The sequence below is a fragment of the Trematomus bernacchii genome, unplaced genomic scaffold (genome assembly GCF_902827165.1).
Source record: "Trematomus bernacchii unplaced genomic scaffold, fTreBer1.1, whole genome shotgun sequence".
Classification (NCBI taxonomy): domain Eukaryota; kingdom Metazoa; phylum Chordata; class Actinopteri; order Perciformes; family Nototheniidae; genus Trematomus; species Trematomus bernacchii.
In genome coordinates, this window is record NW_022987752.1 from 476,744 (window position 1) to 495,766 (window position 19,023).

Genomic DNA, 19,023 nt, shown 5'->3' on the forward strand with positions numbered 1-19,023 from the left:
TGTCGCTTTGGTAAATGGTATTTGCCAAAAGCGATTTGCTGTATTTGCTTGTAAAAATAAATTGTAAATATCCATGCAAACAGTGTGCATCCCAAACGATCCCTATGCAAGAGCTGTGCAACATAAATCTTTGTCTGTATTTCTTGTAATTGATTTCACATTTTCTACAGTGAACTTTTGCAATTTACTTTGGCAATAAAACAGTTTCTGGTTCTGAAAAGCTTGAGCCTGTGCTCACATCCTTCCATAAACCTCGTTAGCTACTGTTAACCCTCTGCAGGGATCATTGCAGGAGATTTTACTCCACTTAATTATTTATTGTTAAACAGGATTAAGTGAAACCTCGACTTGTTTTCTGCGGTCTTGTAAAAGTTGGGTTGATTGGGCTGCAACTGAGCGCATTTAGGCCAATCACAGCACGTTACTTTAATAGGAAACAGTGATTGTAAATGCAGGTGGTTTTTGTATTAGTTCGGCTTTGATTTAATCAGATTTAAAGGGTCAACGTTCGCAATGTGGTGGATGTTCTAAATGAACATAAAACACAATTTCAACAAACCTTATTGGAAGAAAGATAGATTGATTGTTTCTTACGTTATTGAAGTTATGTGAATTTAATGTATCTACTTCCGCTATTTTGGACACCATGGTTGCATCTCAATGCTTAATGGGTTTCTTTTTGTCACCTGATTGAATTCATGTCCACTAACGCTCCCTAACAATTCACTTTTTCATATGTCCAGTGTGTAAATATTGAGTCGTATTAAACCTAAGTTAGAGCAAACTAAACTGGGCCAGATTTCACGCCTAAATGCTCCGCCGCTCGTTAAACGGACAGCTTCTGATTCTGAGTGTTGTGCATGTTGGAACAGTCTGCTGATGATCCAGGAAAATGTTCAGATGTCCCGCTCAGTTTACCAACAGAGATTTTGAGATCTCCACTCATGGCTTAAAGTATTTCCAACGCAGCAGTCTGCCTCCCCTCTAGCGAGCCTCCCGCAGGATGGCATCACAGCTAATGGGGGAGATATGGCCCAACAGATGGAGCTGGCATGAGCGCAGACCCATCCCACGTCTCTTTGAGATGGCTTTCTGCTGGCTGGTTCGGATGTTTATTTGAGAGAGTTTGATGATTTTTGGGATTTAATTATTTCCCTCTTGGATTTAGAGCACTTTGTGAGCCAAGCCCTAAACTACATGGTGTCATTTGTAAAGAATTAGAAAGCAGAGCAACAGTTTCCTGCAGAAATGTGATGATGTGTTTTGTGGTAAAAAGAAAAAAACATTGTGATGAAACATAGAAGCCTCTGATTTCACTTTTTCATTCTGAAAATGTTTAATGTTTCATAATCAAGTGTCTATTTGTTGCTCAGTGAAACAGAACAGAGATATACTTGGTTATTGAAGAAGGAAATACACACACACAGTCCAGCCCTGACAGCATGAATGCTAGCACATATATTGACTATAAGGTACGATGGCCGACAGGTGCATACGTGCCAAAGTAATAAAGACAGCTTCTATACAGCTATTTACATAAACTGCTCTGCAGCTTGGAGTCTCTGTAACAATACATCATAGTTAATAGTCAGAATCCCAATGAATTCCTGCTCTGGGAATTAAAGCACCTTTTTCATTTTGATACGTGGGCATACATTTAGGTTTAAGGGTCAGTTCAACAAAAAAACAGAAGGATAAAACCCTAACCCAACTGTGCTTATCTCCCTTCTTTCATTTAAGAGGCTTAACTCCTTTACTAGGAACATTATGTAAATTAAAACAGTCAAAGCTTCTCCAACAAGAACCAACAAGAAACACATATTTTCTCTCGGTTGATATGCAAAGTTTCAAACATGCTGTTTAACATTTACATAAAACTCCATAACACGAACTTGTGAGGGTTAGAAGAAACCGTGGCTTTATTACAGTAAGTTGATGAGTTTTGGTGAACTGACCCTTTAAAGCCATTCTGACAGGCACGAAGGAAACGTTTGTTAAAGGTCTGACAGCTGTCTGTCCGAACACATTTGAGTCTGACAGAAACTCTTCATAGCACATCAACACAACTGATAGCACGGATAGAAGATTCCTGATACGTGACACATCTTGTGTTTCAAGTCCCTGAAAGGAGAGGAAAGACGCCCGGCACCGAAGAGGAGAAGTGAGTGGCTTTGTACAAAAGTGGATTTCTAGTGCAAAGGAGGTCATTTAAATGGATTCCTAAACGTATGATTTAGTCACCTTGTGTTACCTTACGTTTTTTTAAGAACATTTTCTCTCACACAAGTTTTCTTGAAGAGATCAAGGTATCAAGGTTGAAGAAAGAAAAAAGAGTTTGAGGTCTGCCCAAAAGTGGAATAGTTGTTTTAGTTCTGAGATTCAAGACAAAACTGAGAAGAAAAACAAATCTGAATTCCAACTTTAATCGCAAAATTATAACAAAAAGGATTATTACTTGTTTCACAAATTCGGATAGAAAAGTCTGGATTATCCAAATAAAGTCTGGATTTTGAAGGAAAATGTTTGAAATCCGAGAAAAAGTTTGAAATCGTACTTTAATCGAAAATTATAACAAGTATTTTTTCTTATTTTAATTTCAAAATGGTTAGAAAAGAAACACTGACTTTTTTCTGAGATTAAAGTCAAAACCCTGAGAAAACATCTGAATTTGTACTTTAGTCTCTAAATGATGAAAAAAGATTCTGACTTTTTTCTCAAAATCATTAGAAAAAAAATCAGGATTTTGAGAAAATATCCGAATTCTGACTTAGATCTTGAATTTGAAGAGCCTTGTTGAACGTTATATATAAAAAAGCACCAAACTTCCTCTATTAAATTCTCTTCTCTCCTCGGCGTGAAGACCCAATAATCCCAGCGATTACTCTTTATATAATCCCCTTTGTCCCAGTCTCAATGGACGCTCGGTGCCACCAGGTATCCGTTGAAGGTGATGTAAACGTCCACGTTGTCGCTGTACACGGCGTTCTCCCGCTCCCTCTTGTAGAGTCGCACCCACACCTCGTCGTTCAGACTCAGGTCCATCATCACACTCTGGCTCTGCATGATGGACCTCTCGCTGGGCTGGGCGTACAGGATCACCTGCTCCTTGTCGTTGTGCATCAGGTGCAGGTACGTCTCCTTGAAGTTCCAGGTGTGGATGTTCACGTTGAAGAAGTAGATCCCGGGCACGTAGCAGTAGAACTTGCCCTTGAACATGTTGAAGTGCTCGTACAGGTTGACGAACACCGTGTCAAACACCAGCGCCGTGTAGTAGTCGAGGCTGTGCAGGGACTTCCGACGGCCCACGGAGAAAGAGGACTGGGGGATCTTACAGGCGTCTCCTGGGACACCTTGGTGGCCTTTGGTGCCTTTAGGGCCCAACGGTCCTCCGTGGCCTGGAGGTCCCTCTAAACCAGGTTTACCAGGGGTACCCTTATCGCCTCGGTTTCCTGTATCACCTGTGAGGATGAGAGGAGGCAGGTGAGAGGTGCAGACAGACACATGGAAGTAGGTAGATGTTCTGAATGTAAATGATGTTTTCTAATTCCTGCAACTTCCTTAAACACTGTTTTCTGTTGCACCTTTTTCTTGTACTTTCTTTTACTGTTATGTTATGTTACTGTGTCGTTTCCCATGATGCATTGTTGGCAACTACGCTACGCTTTAAATGTTGTTCTTGACGGCACAGATTAATTTACTGGTTTGACATCTAAAATGCAAGAGATTCCATTTTTGATCATTCTAATGGATTTGGCTGAATTGAGCTACTGAGGCTAAGTTTTATGCACAATATAGGATTTTCTAGGTTAAGGGTTCTCTAATTATCAAACCAATTTATCACAGATACAGAGCAGATACTGAGTAAACAACAGATCTGAGACAAAACAGAAGCATTCATTCAGACAAAAACACAATGCCATCGAGCTTCTTTGTCTCTCATTGTGGTAACAAATCCAGAAATAGAAACAATTTGCAGCAAAGCTTTGACATTATTCATTCTGTCCTACTTTTAAATCCGAAGGAATTCAGTTAAAGTGATGCTTATCTTATTTATGTTCCTCTCAGGCACTGTGGGACAAAATGTTCAGACAGATATATGTGAGGAGGATCTTTGTGGAAAAAGTAAACTGTGTTAAGATTCAAGGAGACAAGGCCATTTATATATAATCTATCAACTTAGACTTCCACTGAGTACCAGTAGGAATTGCACTGACATCGATGATATCTATAACTCAAAGAGGGAAGACATTGTCCAAAAGGGAGAGAAAAATTAAGTAAAAGTGGAAAACTTTGATTTGAAAAACACAGGGATTTTAGGCTTTGTAGACCATTTACATGCACTAACCTATAGAACACACTACAGTGGGGGGGAAACCCCAGAAATCAGAACAGGTCCTGTTGAACTTTGGATCTTATTTGTTGTTTGACTTGCAATACACAACACAGCAGCTTTTAGGAATGATACAACTTTCTTTCGGCTTGGCCCTGATTCTTTGTTTTCACCAGAAAGTGGGCGGGGCCGCAATTCCTCCAGCTGGTGACGTAGCGCTGCTCTCATCTACAGAAGTCGTAAGTGAATGTTTTATATATTAAGGTCCATGTGGTTGCTCTGCTGTCTCGGACCAGCAGTTAAGCCCCTCTGACCCACACAGGAAGAAGCCTCCCTTGCCTCCTGGAGCCTGGAGGTAAACATCAGCCATCCTCTAAATTATCTACCCACGTCTGACCACGCTAACAGCTCCAAGTTTCCACAAACAGCTTAGCACCACCTCCCATACATAAATGGGACTGATCCTTTATCATCAACAAAAACAACCTCATGCTCCTGCAAGGTCCTGACATCTCCTTCTCTTTGTGATGTAACGATATTGAGGCACCAATAGAAATGGTTGTTTTGTATATGTGTAACAATTGTACATATGCAGTGGTGTTTGGTGTCAAATATTTCTGGGTAATTCATTTATTATAATCACACAAATTCTGTGTTCTGTATTTAATAATTCTGTGTTCTTAATTTACTAAACGTTAAATACCTGACTAGGTCTGAAATCAGTGGGCGGAACATGCACAATTCAGTCGGTGTACACAGACGATTATCTTTGTCACCCTTTATATTGTATCCCTAAAGTTTTCCTCTTCCCTTTTCATCAATATGTTCCACAGGAGAGGAGTCAAAGTGTGAGGACAAACGAAATATATGTTACCGACTGATTTGTTATATCTGTTGTCAATCAGTGAATAAACGGAGATCGGCTCGACGGTATGCTGACTCGGGTCTCATCCTTCAACAAAAGAAACACAACGCAGACACTGCTAATCGACACCGGTTACATATGGAATAAAAGTTCCTTTGGTCAGTTAAAGAATCAAATGTCCTATAAGGTCTCTCCAGAGGAATGAATCCAATCACTATATGTTAGATATGTAAAGATTAAGGACAGCAGATATGAGATCCAGCTGATTTACACATTTGAAGGCTTACTGGCTGCAAAGGCAGGATCTAAGAGAGTGCATTTTGCAACTCAACTGAACTCAAGCCAACCTCCTGAATGTTTTCACGCTGTGTAAATACGATTTATTGCGTTGGATGTAGATGTGATGTCTAATCTGTGTGGGTGCAGAGTCTCTTTACAGTCCATGACTGCTTTCATTTGAGAGATTTGGCTCTTTAAAAACCATATTGGCTGAGCGACTGAGATTATGGTGGTCTTAATGCAATCATCGCAGCTTCGGGGAAACACTCTCACACACATTTAAAGCAGGATATATTGTTTTCCAGTGGGCAGTCTGTGAGTCACAGAGGAGAAAGAGAGCACAACTGTATGTGTGTGTGTGTGTGTGTGTGTGTGTGTGTGTGTGTTTTGCCACATATGCATGTTCAGTGCCAGTATCTGTTGAGACCTCCCTTATTGCACAGCTGCAATACAGTGACACTGTATGTTTTATTGCCTCATGTGGTTTGAAGAGTAACATCTGACATATGTCAATAACAAGGAACACACACATAAGTCATGTGACTCCCATTTCCTTTATGATTACAGTAACTCCCTGTGTGCATTGGTTCAGCAGCAGGAAGGTTTACGGTGTCCGACAGGTGCAGCGGCCCAAAACAATCCATAAGACTCCAGAACGATGCTGATATAAAAACCCAAATGTTCCTGTACACAGAAACATGTTCAGCAACTTGACAACACGTGCAGCTTTTAGAGAACATTCAGCAACTTGAGGAGACATGGCAGCGTTTACTAAAAGCTGCAGAAACCAAACACTGCAGAAGCTCAAACACAACGGAGACCAGGGGACACTAAAGAGTGACGCACACAGCTGGGAGACCAGGGGGCACTAAAGAGTGACGCACACAGCTGGGAGACCAGGGGACACTAAAGAGTGACGCACACAGCTGGGAGACCAGGGGACACTAAAGAGTGACGCACACAGCTGGAGACCAGGGGACACTAAAGAGTGACGCACACAGCTGGGAGACCAGGGGACACTAAAGAGTGACGCACACAGCTGGGAGACCAGGGGACACTAAAGAGTGACGCACACAGCTGGGAGACCAGGGGACACTAAAATGTGACACACACAGCTGGGACACCAGGGGCCACTAAAGACTGACGCACACAGCTGGGAGACCAGGGGACACTAAAGAGTGACGCACACAGCTGGGAGACCAGGGGACACTAAAGAGTGACGCACACAGCTGGGAGACCAGTGGACACTAAAGAGTGACGCACAAAGCTGGGAGACCAGGGGACACTAAAGAGTGACGCACACAGCTGGGAGACCAGTGGACACTAAAGAGTGACGCACACAGCTGGGAGACCAGGGGACACTAAAGAGTGACGCACACAGCTGGGAGACCAGGGGACACTAAAGAGTGACGCACACAGCTGGGAGACCAGGGGACACTAAAGAGTGACGCACACAGCTGGGAGACCAGGGGACACTAAAGAGTGACGCACACAGCTGGGATACCAGGGGACACTAAAGAGTGACGCACACAGCTGGGAGACCAGGGGACACTAAAGAGTGACGCACACAGCTGGAGACCAGGGGACACTAAAGAGTGACGCACACAGCTGGGAGACCAGGGGACACTAAAGAGTGACGCACACAGCTGGGAGACCAGGGGACACTAAAGAGTGACGCACACAGCTGGGAGACCAGGGGACACTAAAATGTGACACACACAGCTGGGACACCAGGGGCCACTAAAGACTGACGCACACAGCTGGGAGACCAGTGGACACTAAAGAGTGACGCACACAGCTGGAAGACCAGGGGACACTAAAGAGTGACGCACACAGCTGGGAGACCAGTGGACACTAAAGAGTGACGCACACAGCTGGGAGACCAGGGGACACTAAAGAGTGACGCACACAGCTGGGAGACCAGTGGACACTAAAGAGTGACGCACACAGCTGGGAGACCAGGGGACACTAAAGAGTGACGCACACAGCTGGGAGACCAGGGGACACTAAAGAGTGACGCACACAGCTGGGAGACCAGGGGACACTAAAGAGTGACGCACACAGCTGGGAGACCAGGGGACACTAAAGAGTGACGCACACAGCTGGGAGACCAGTGGACACTAAAGAGTGACGCACACAGCTGGGAGACCAGGGGACACTAAAGAGTGACGCACACAGCTGGGAGACCAGGGGACACTAAAGAGTGACGCACACAGCTGGGAGACCAGGGGACACTAAAGAGTGACGCACACAGCTGGGAGACCAGGGGACACTAAAAAGTGATGCACACAACGGAGACCAAGGGACACTAAAGAGTGACGCACACAGCTGGGAGACCAGGGGACACTAAAGAGTGACGCACACAGCTGGGAGACCAGGGGACACTAAAGAGTGACGCACACAGCTGGGAGACCAGGGGACACTAAAGAGTGACGCACACAGCTGGAGACCAGGGGACACTAAAGAGTGACGCACACAGCCGGGAGACCAGGGGACACTAAAGAGTGACGCACACAGCCGGGAGACCAGGGGACACTAAAGAGTGACGCACACAGCTGGAGACCAGGGGACACTAAAGAGTGACGCACACAGCTGGGAGACCAGGGGACACTAAAGAGTGACGCACACAGCTGGAGACCAGGGGACACTAAAGAGTGACACACACAGCTGGGAGACCAGGGGACACTAAAGAGTGACGCACACAGCCGGGAGACCAGGGGACACTAAAGAGTGACGCACACAGCTGGAGACCAGGGGACACTAAAGAGTGACGCACACAGCTGGGAGACCAGGGGACACTAAAGAGTGACGCACACAGCTGGGAGACCAGGGGACACTAAAGTGTGACGCACACAGCTGGGAGACCAGGGGACACTAAAGAGTGACGCACACAGCTGGAGACCAGGGGACACTAAAGAGTGACGCACACAGCTGGGAGACCAGGGGACACTAAAGAGTGACGCACACAACTGGGAGACCAGGGGACACTAAAGAGTGACACACACAGCTGGAGACCAGGGGACACTAAAGAGTGACGCACACAGCTGGGAGACCAGGGGACACTAAAGAGTGACGCACACAGCTGGAGACCAGGGGACACTAAAGAGTGACGCACACAGCTGGGAGACCAGGGGACACTAAAGAGTGACGCACACAGCTGGAGACCAGGGGACACTAAAGAGTGACGCACACAGCTGGGAGACCAGGGGACACTAAAGAGTGACGCACACAGCTGGGAGACCAGGGGACACTAAAGTGTGACGCACACAGCTGGGAGACCAGGGGACACTAAAGAGTGACGCACACAGCTGGGAGACCAGGGGACACTAAAGAGTGACGCACACAGCTGGAGACCAGGGGACACTAAAAAGTGACGCACACAACGGAGATCAGGGGACACTAAAAAGTGACGCACACAACGGAGACCAGGGGACACTAAAAAGTGACGCGCACAACGGAGATCAGGGGACACTAAAAAGTGACGCACACAATGGAGACCAGGGGACACTAAAGAGTGACGCACACAGCTGGGAGACCAGGGGACACTAAAGAGTGACGCACACAGCTGGGAGACCAGGGGACACTAAAGTGTGACGCACACAGCTGGGAGACCAGGGGACACTAAAGAGTGACGCACACAGCTGGAGACCAGGGGACACTAAAGAGTGACGCACACAGCTGGGAGACCAGGGGACACTAAAGAGTGACGCACACAACTGGGAGACCAGGGGACACTAAAGAGTGACACACACAGCTGGAGACCAGGGGACACTAAAGAGTGACGCACACAGCTGGGAGACCAGGGGACACTAAAGAGTGACGCACACAGCTGGAGACCAGGGGACACTAAAGAGTGACGCACACAGCTGGGAGACCAGGGGACACTAAAGAGTGACGCACACAGCTGGGAGACCAGGGGACACTAAAGAGTGACGCACACAGCTGGGAGACCAGGGGACACTAAAGAGTGACGCACACAGCTGGAGACCAGGGGACACTAAAAAGTGACGCACACAACGGAGATCAGGGGACACTAAAAAGTGACGCACACAACGGAGACCAGGGGACACTAAAAAGTGACGCACACAACGGAGATCAGGGGACACTAAAAAGTGACGCACACAATGGAGACCAGGGGACACTAAAGAGTGACGCACACAGCTGGGAGACCAGGGGACACTAAAGTGTGACGCACACAGCTGGGAGACCAGGGGACACTAAAATGTGACACACACAGCTGGGACACCAGGGGCCACTAAAGACTGACGCACACAGCTGGGAGACCAGGGGACACTAAAGAGTGACGCACACAACTGGGAGACCAGGGGACACTAAAGAGTGACGCACACAACTGGGAGACCAGGGGACACTAAAGAGTGACGCACACAGCTGGAGACCAGGGGACACTAAAGAGTGACGCACACAGCTGGGAGACCAGGGGACACTAAAGAGTGACGCACACAGCTAGGAGACCAGGGGACACTAAAGTGTGACGCACACAGCTGGGAGACCAGGGGACACTAAAGAGTGACGCACACAGCTGGGAGACCAGGGGACACTAAAGAGTGACGCACACAGCTGGAGACCAGGGGACACTAAAAAGTGACGCACACAACGGAGATCAGGGGACACTAAAAAGTGACGCACACAACGGAGACCAGGGGACACTAAAAAGTGACGCACACAACGGAGATCAGGGGACACTAAAAAGTGACGCACACAATGGAGACCAGGGGACACTAAAGAGTGACGCACACAGCTGGGAGACCAGGGGACACTAAAGAGTGACGCACACAGCTGGGAGACCAGGGGACACTGGAAAAGTTATGGATTCTTCTGCAGTGAAAAGCTCTGCTTGTCCTTTATATCTGCATGAGAATAAGAAGAGAGAGAAAGAGATATGTTGGTGGTTCATCAGTTCGGGGGTTGATCGCAGGTCAGAACAGACTTGTTCCGTTATCAAAGGACATAAAGCGTGACGACACAAAGGTTGGACCGCTCGTCTTCAGTTGGCCTCCTAAAGCTCGGATATCAGAGACACATGTTCTCACTGATCCCTCTCCAGCTGAGCAGTTTGTAGATATATCATACAATCCTTTTGATTCTTCAATCCCTTTTCTCTTGGCACTTTGTTCAAACTCTCTGTTTCCCCTTGGCTTCAACACACTCTTGAACAGACACAAGGAAACACAAATGCATAGTTATCATCCGAGAGAAGCAGTGCAGATCTGACTAAAGTTCCTAAAGAGGTCGTATAAAAGATCTGACCGGAGGGATCAAGACATGCAAAAATGTAAAAATTGATACTCCGTCTTATCTTTTTGTGCTCATGGTAAATAGATGAAAGGCTGAAAATCAACCCTACCTTACAGAGATCGCTGAAGCATTGCCATTTTTGGAAGCATTACGTGCAGAATCTCTTTGTTCCTTGTGGATAGATTTGATCAAACAAAACGTACATTTTCTTACACTTCCTGGCCCTATTCTGCGTCACTGTAGTTAGTTCACTAGGTTTGTGTGCATGTAAATGGTCTGCAATGGCGTAAATCCCAATGTTCCCTCCCCTAATCCCACGTACACCTGACACCATTTATCCTCAAAAAGCTATCATTAAAAGTGTCTTTCTTTCTCTTTACATCCTCTCACTGATTTGCAGGCTTCGGCTGCACAATAACTTCTAAATGAGCCATGAACACAGAGCTAAACGTCTATATGGTTTCTTATAACAAAATCACGTGAACGCCCCAACAAAGAAATGTGTGTCATCAATAAATCACTGTGCATATTGCCTGTGTTATTAGGTAGTCTTGTTCCTTTCAAAATGTTGAAAAGACATTGATTTATTGAAGTGCTTCCAGGTCTTTCTAAGAGCTGAGTGCCTCATTTCCTTTTCAATTATTGCTTTTGTATCTCAATTCCACTTAACCATGAATGCATGATCACACTTCCACAGCGCTCTTCCCTTTCTATCATACATCATTCCTCTTCTGACTAAATAGTCGCCGTGCCCGACGCACAGCCATCTGGAGAAGCAGAAGCTCACATCTGATTGAGAAAATGTAGCTCAAAGCAGGAACATGGTAACACAGAAATTTGAGAATGGATATTTTTTGATGAATGAACGTGCAACTGCAACACTGAAAGGAAGCTGCTTAATCATAGTGCTTGAGGAACTGAACAATAACACAGGAAGTATTATTCAAGCTCATCTTAAAGCTCACCTATCATGCAAAATACACTTGTTGATGTCTTTTCTACATCAACATGTGTCCAAGGTGTGTCCCCGGTGTGTCCCCTGTGTGTCCCCGGTGTGTCCCCGGTGTGTCCCCGGTGTGTCCCTGGTGTGTCCCCGGTGTCTCCAGGAGACTCACAAAGTGTCAGAAAACAAAACCCTCTCTCTTTTCCTCCGTACCCACATCTCTAGAAACGGGGGAACAACGGAGCTGATCCAGATTTGCTGCGTCATGACGACATTACTAAAATGTGGGCGGGCTTTCCACCCACGGGCCAATCAGAAACGTTGCTGTCAGAAACAATGAGACGTGTTCTGGAAGTAATGTGGTCTGTGTTTACATTAGCATGCTAACACTCAGAGCTAACCTGTACTGGAGAGAGTATGTGTGAAGAAGCAGGAAATCAAAAGGAAGTCACCTTGTGGTAAACCTGAGAGAGAGAAAGAGTTTGAGCTCCATACTGTTTCAGAGAGAATCCTTGATGTGGTTTGGAACATAATAAGGCGTTTAATCACGGCAGCATTTAGCTGAGTTTCTGGGTAAAATTCTCCTGCATGAGCTCTTCTCTCTTTTTATATTTTTTAAGCTACGGACCCAGAATCAGCACTTTAGTAACAGGGCTGAAATAGAGGGATATGAAGCTAGAACTGGTCATCTGTTTGATATTTTGAGCAAAACACTTCATAGACATGTTTTTTATATATCTGAGACCTATAATATATGCCTAAAAATAGTATAATAGGAGACCTTTAATCGTAGTTCTTTAGAAACTGCTAAGTAGTAAAACAGGAAGTAGTATTAAACTTCATCTAAATATGACCTGGTAGCTAACAGAAGCTAACCGGTACCTTTGAGGATGGTCATGTTGATGACGGTGCGGACCTCAGGCATCTGGTACTGGCTGGAGCCTGCTGGCGGCTCTGGGTATTCACAGCAGCGTCTGCAGAGTCTGGAAGGAGATCTGGAAGGAGATCTGGAGGGGGGGGGGGACGCTGAAGACCAGAGGGAGGAGCAAGAGCAGCCGCAAACACACCGCCAACATGGCTGTCACTACCTGGGAGGGGAAGGAAGCAGAAAGGAAGGAGAGGATGGTAAAGTTATTCACATTAAGATGCTCGCCACACGGTTGGGCGCAGAGCCTTGCTGCCATAATAGTGAAGTCTCTACGTTTACCTCCCCTGCTAGCTTAACGCTTCATTCAGCTGTCTTTTGATTGGTTGTTTGTTGACTGCCCTCAATTGCAGCTGCTCCTTATTGCAGCGTGAAAGAGTGACGTTTAACTCACTCCTCTTTCATGTATTTGAGTAAAGTGTAGCGACAGCAGGAAACAAACACAGTCGCTGAGAGGCTGAGGCCGGGCCTGGTAGCAACTGTATGACACGTTATAACAAAAGTACTTGCTGAGATCAAAATTGCGGTGAATAATTTTATGAGAAACTAGATGATCAACTTAGTACAACATAGACATAGAAATTGTAATAATAATCAAAGCAATCCTAAAGTTTGCCGAAAACAAAAAATACAACGAGCCTGTACCCTCTCTTCCACACACACACGACTCACACAGGTGCACAGGATTATAATTCCCCTGAGTGCCGCCCATATCCAAGTAACCCAAACCAACCAACCCATTGCGATCACATAATAATATCTTATAATAATAAACCATTACCCAAATATAAACTAGTACAAAACTAATTTGTATTAAAACAAAATACATTACTTTGTAAGTTTCATGGCTCCTACAGTATGAATGAAGCAACATGTTTCCAATTAAGCTGCTGGCTATTTAGCTAGCTAGCTTACTTTTACACGTTACAGGAAATGAACCAAACTGCAGGCTGGTGCTGGTTTGAAACTTAACTGCCTATTCGCTCCCAGAAGTAGGGAGGGTGTGTTTGATGACTACTTTGTGTCTCATTTGTGGTCTTATAAACAATACATTTATCAAATTCAGTGGTAGCAAAAGCGCTAATAGGCTACTAGTTCTGCAGTCACCATAACAGGAGGACAAAACATTTTCTTGGCTCATAAAGGTTACGCTTTCTTGGATTGGTTTGAACGCTCCACAGAACTGTTGTTTTGAGTCACACCAACCCAAACTAACCCGCCCAAAGTGCTCCAGGGTTTGGTTCATCTGGACTAAATAAGCCTGGTGTAAAAGCTCCCTGAAACCCATCACATAACACATCATTATCATGAGGCTCTTTCTTTACTGTATTCTCCAGAGAAATATCTGCAAAGTCTCAAATAAAGCTCAATCCAAGAAAAAAGCCAACCAACACTTTAGGCTCAGTTTTGATGTTTGATTTTGGAAACATTCCTGTGGATAAGTCGCCAACTTTCAGGACGTTTCATAACAATAACAACAGAGCTGAAAATAAATACTGACAGAATTCATCAGACTTTGTTGGCAGTCCTTTAGTATCACCAAGCAAATCTGTTTCTCCTACTGATTTTGCACCAATGTAAAACAATCAAAGAAATACAAATCTGCTATAGAGACATCATTCATTGATAAAAACAAGTCCTCCACATCTGTCAGACAATGAAGGGTTTCTTGGAATTATAGGAAACCACTAATTAGACAAGCTGGAATACCCAAACAAGTAAGTTACTACAAATCAGTGTTAGGTAACTCCTGACTAATCTCAAAATATACATACGTCTACCCTTGTCAATAACAAGGAGAGAAGCTCTAGATGTGGAAAAACAGTATGTTATGTGGCCCTCCATACATATACAATCACAGGACTTCATTGGAAGTGACAACATGAGCAGACGTTTTAAATTCTCTCTGCATGAGTCACAGCCAGAAACACCTTCAAATACTTTTCCAAGGATGAAATGTGCGGTTAACCTTGGCTGTTGGTCCAACCACTCAATGTATATCTATGTGTTGTCCCTGACACACTTTTATGCAACTACCCCAGCTATAAAAACACATTGAAACCTGACAAAAGACACTAGAAATATTTGTTTGATACCCTGAAATCTTTCGGTAGTCATTTATCAGGAACTAGATTTTGGTTACAAAGCCATTTATAGAATTTCTGTGGGACTATTTAAAATAACACAAGACATATGGCACTCAGAGGATCCTTATGCCCAGAATCTGAATGCATATGATTCTAACAATGGATAATCCTGAGGGTTTTAACCTCCAACCCACCGAGTCACATAAGATAAAACTAGCTCGAGCATTTCTTTAAGCATCCTTACAATACTCAATGTAAATATGTTTGCTATGATGTTGTGTTTGCAATATGTCCATTAAAATGGCCATAATCAATATTCCTGTATTCTTGATCTCATGATTACCTTTATGTGTAATTGGTCATTTGCACTGATTTACTCACAAAGAAGTTTTCAGCTTTTACCATGAGTAATTTTACTGTCTTTGTTTCCATCCAAACAGTTTTAGATTTGTTTGCAACAGGCTGCCTTTCTGCCACTTAGGTAAAGACAGGGTTACAGTTACAGTAGGTTTTAGAGTTTTTTCGCATAATGCAGCAACGTGGAGAATTTGACACCCAAAGAGACACTTATTTTCCTTTGGAGGAGACCAACAGTAGAGCTCAAAGGTGGAATTAACTGTGCTTGCCAATGGAACATATTTAGGTTTAAGACACTGTTACATTGGCTCTCCATTTCAAAGGAAGTCTTCACTATGTTTCCCAGCTAGTCCTTAACATTGCGTATGCTGGGACAGGCAGTGGTTTTATCAGTTTATTTGCTGAAAACAGCTGCAGGGTGTTGTGGGAAATGCAGTGTATTGCAACCAAAACAATCTACAGTTAAATCCTGGATGTCCGTCTGTACTGTGTTCTCCATCTTTTATATAATTCCCCATTTCTATCTTTTTCAGTCTGATGTATTTCTCAGTTTCTATTTATTTTCCTCCCACTCTTCTTTCTCCATCTACTGTACACTCACATTTAAGCTTTAAAATCCACAAATATGTCACAAAAATCCTCTGGAAAAAAAGACGGAGAAGAGAAACAATAGCAAAAGGAGGATAAGAGAGAAGAGTAAACATCTGAGAGATAACACGGAGAGATTCCCAGGGTTTCTTTTCAGTGGTGGATGAACGCTAACAGGATTTGAGATGATGGATGGAGCGTGACTGTGAGAAAATGAAACGACTGGAGCTCTGCCGCTATATATTTCTTCCAACCGCTGATAATATAATAATTTATTATCTGAATCCGCTTCACTATCACAGCCAGCCAGATGTCAGAGGATACTTTCCCTGCTCACTTACGCAACATTTCAACGTCATTTTAATCAACTTGACCTACACACCCCTGATCATTCACAGACAGTAACAACAGAAGCTTTGAGTCCCTGACTTAAGAAACCCTCAAAACTACACACATTAAACTTGAGCATCCATGACATGATGGAAAAATCCTAAGAACTACTGATATACACCTGAACATCAGCAGGAGAGGACTCTTTAAAGTAGAGACACTACATACTGATATACACCTGAACATCAGCAGGAGAGGACTCTTTAAAGTAGAGACACTACATACTGATATACACCTGAACATCAGCAGGAGAGTACTCTTTAAAGTAGAGACACTACATACTGATATACACCTGAACATCAGCAGGAGAGGACTCTTTAAAGTAGAGACACTACATACTGATATACACCTGAACATCAGCAGGAGAGGACTCTTTAAAGTAGAGACACTACATACTGATATACACCTGAACATCAGCAGGAGAGGACTCTTTAAAGTAGAGACACTACATACTGATATACACCTGAACATCAGCAGGAGAGTACTCTTTAAAGTAGAGACACTACATACTGATATACACCTGAACATCAGCAGGAGAGGACTCTTTAAAGTAGAGACACTACATACTGATATACACCTGAACATCAGCAGGAGAGTACTCTTTAAAGTAGAGACACTACATACTGATATACACCTGAACATCAGCAGGAGAGGACTCTTTAAAGTAGAGACACTACATACTGATATACACCTGAACATCAGCAGGAGAGGACTCTTTAAAGTAGAGACACTACATACTGATATACAGTACACCTGAACATCAGCAGGAGAGTACTCTTTAAAGTAGAGACACTACATACTGATATACACCTGAACATCAGCAGCAGAGGACTCTTTAAAGTAGAGACACTACATACTGATATACAGTACACCTGAACATCAGCAGGAGAGTACTCTTTAAAGTAGAGACACTACATACTGATATACACCTGAACATCAGCAGCAGAGGACTCTTTAAAGTAGAGACACTACATACTGATATACACCTGAACATCAGCAGGAGAAGACTCTTTAAAGTAGAGACACTACATACTGATATACACCTGAACATCAGCAGGAGAGGACTCTTTAAAGTAGAGACACTACATACTGATATACACCTGAACATCAGCAGGAGAGGACTCTTTAAAGTAGAGACACTACATACTGATATACACCTGAACATCAGCAGGAGAGGACTCTTTAAAGTAGAGACACTACATACTAATATACACCTGAACATCAGCAGGAGAGGACTCTTTAAAGTAGAGACTTTTCCAATTGAATTACAGGACTTGGGGACTCTAATAAATACCTTATCACCCGGTGCCCAAAGCATCCTTCAAAATAAAAGCATGAAACAGCTTCTTTAACTTAAATAATGACATTATTAAGACATTTGCTATGTATAAAAACAGCAATAAAATACATGTATAACTATTAAATAATATAAACCAATGCATAGCTCCAACAGTTTACTTCCCACAGTCCAGCATGCATGAACAATACCTGCTGAAACTCGTCCAATGTGGATACAACTATATACATAAAAAAAACGTCCAAGTACTGTAAAATGTTTTCACCCACACATGGATCCTTTCCCAGCTTTCACAAGGTGTGTGTCGGTGTTTGGTAACAGGAGCTGATGCAAAAATATTATCATACCATGACCTCACGTGACCTCTTCACCCCTAGCCCCCCCTCTTCACCTTGTAACCATGATAATAAACCGCATGCTCCCTGCCACCTAATAACGCGTGCACACACATGCAACAGTCATAATGAATCCATTTAGGAAGCCACGTCTACAACAACCCGGAGCATCAGTCTGGCACAAGACTGCGGTCCGGATTAACCACACACACACACACACACACACACACACACACACACACACACACACACACACACCACACACACACACACACACACACACACACACACACACACACACACACACACACACACACACACACACACACACACACACACACACACACACACACACAACACACACACACACACACACACACACACACACACACACACACACACACACCCACACACACACACACACACACACACACACAGTGTTAATGAGCCGGTGCTCTCGGAGAAACTCTTTTCAGAAATGTGCTGAGTTGGCGACTTTTGAATCACTTATCGAGTCTCTGCACGCACACACACCTCCGGGTATTTCTCCTTCTTCTCCTTCTTCTTTTAGTTTATCTCTTTTTTTTTTTTTTTTTTAAAGCTCCAGAAGCTTATCCTGCAGAGTCGTGTGTGTCACAGAGTCGTTGTCGCATGGTGTCAGAGTGTGTGTTTGTTTTTCTTACCTGGTGGGGTCCACAGCTGAGGAGGAACGACCGGCTGCTGCTGTCAGACTGAGAGGAGGAACAACTGAGGAGCAACCTCTCTCTCTCTCTCCTCACACACTTCCCCTCACACACACTTCCTACTCCCTCCCTCATGAAATAAGATCAAACTGTGTCTTCCTCTCCTCCATTTACCCCCCCCCCCCCCCATCCATCACTCTCACTTAAGCGTGTAAAGACAGCTTAGCTTTACACACAGGTTTTATTACGGAGAGCAGGAGCATCTGTCACCACCCGGACGTAACACCAGGTCAGAGTGACTCAGAGTCTGAACAACTGCTTCTACTTTAATTTGACTCATGCCTCCCAATTCTGCATGCCAAAAATAATAACTACATAATGTCACTTCTCATAAACTCCCCCAGTAGTTGTTAAATCCTCCTGTCAAAGCTTCATGTATTATGCTGTCACTTTTCTCCCCACTCTCATCTGTGAGGTCATTTAAAGAGGTCCTATTCTGCTTTTTAGGGTTTTCCCTTTCCTGTAGTGTGTTAGGTTGTTGTGCATATAAATATAACTTTGTGTGTCACAGCAGAGGCTCAAGATACAAATATGGACCTAAACATGTGCTGTATAGGGCCACTTCAAGAAGATATAAGAAAGAATGAGAAAACAGTCATTCTTAAAAAGTTCATCAGAGTCCGAAATA

At 44.1% G+C, this 19,023-nt stretch overlaps 1 protein-coding gene across 1 annotated transcript; it reads right to left on the minus strand.

Moving 5' to 3' along the window:
- Positions 1 to 1,308: 1,308 nt before the first annotated feature.
- On the minus strand, positions 1,309 to 18,505 carry c1qtnf6b (C1q and TNF related 6b). The gene is given in 4 exon segments (XM_034148199.1): positions 1,309 to 3,458; positions 12,556 to 12,679; positions 12,681 to 12,761; positions 18,336 to 18,505. Coding segments are annotated over 4 exon segments (888 nt in total). The 5' UTR covers positions 18,471 to 18,505; the 3' UTR covers positions 1,309 to 2,910.
- Between the last annotated feature and the right edge of the window lie 518 nt (positions 18,506 to 19,023).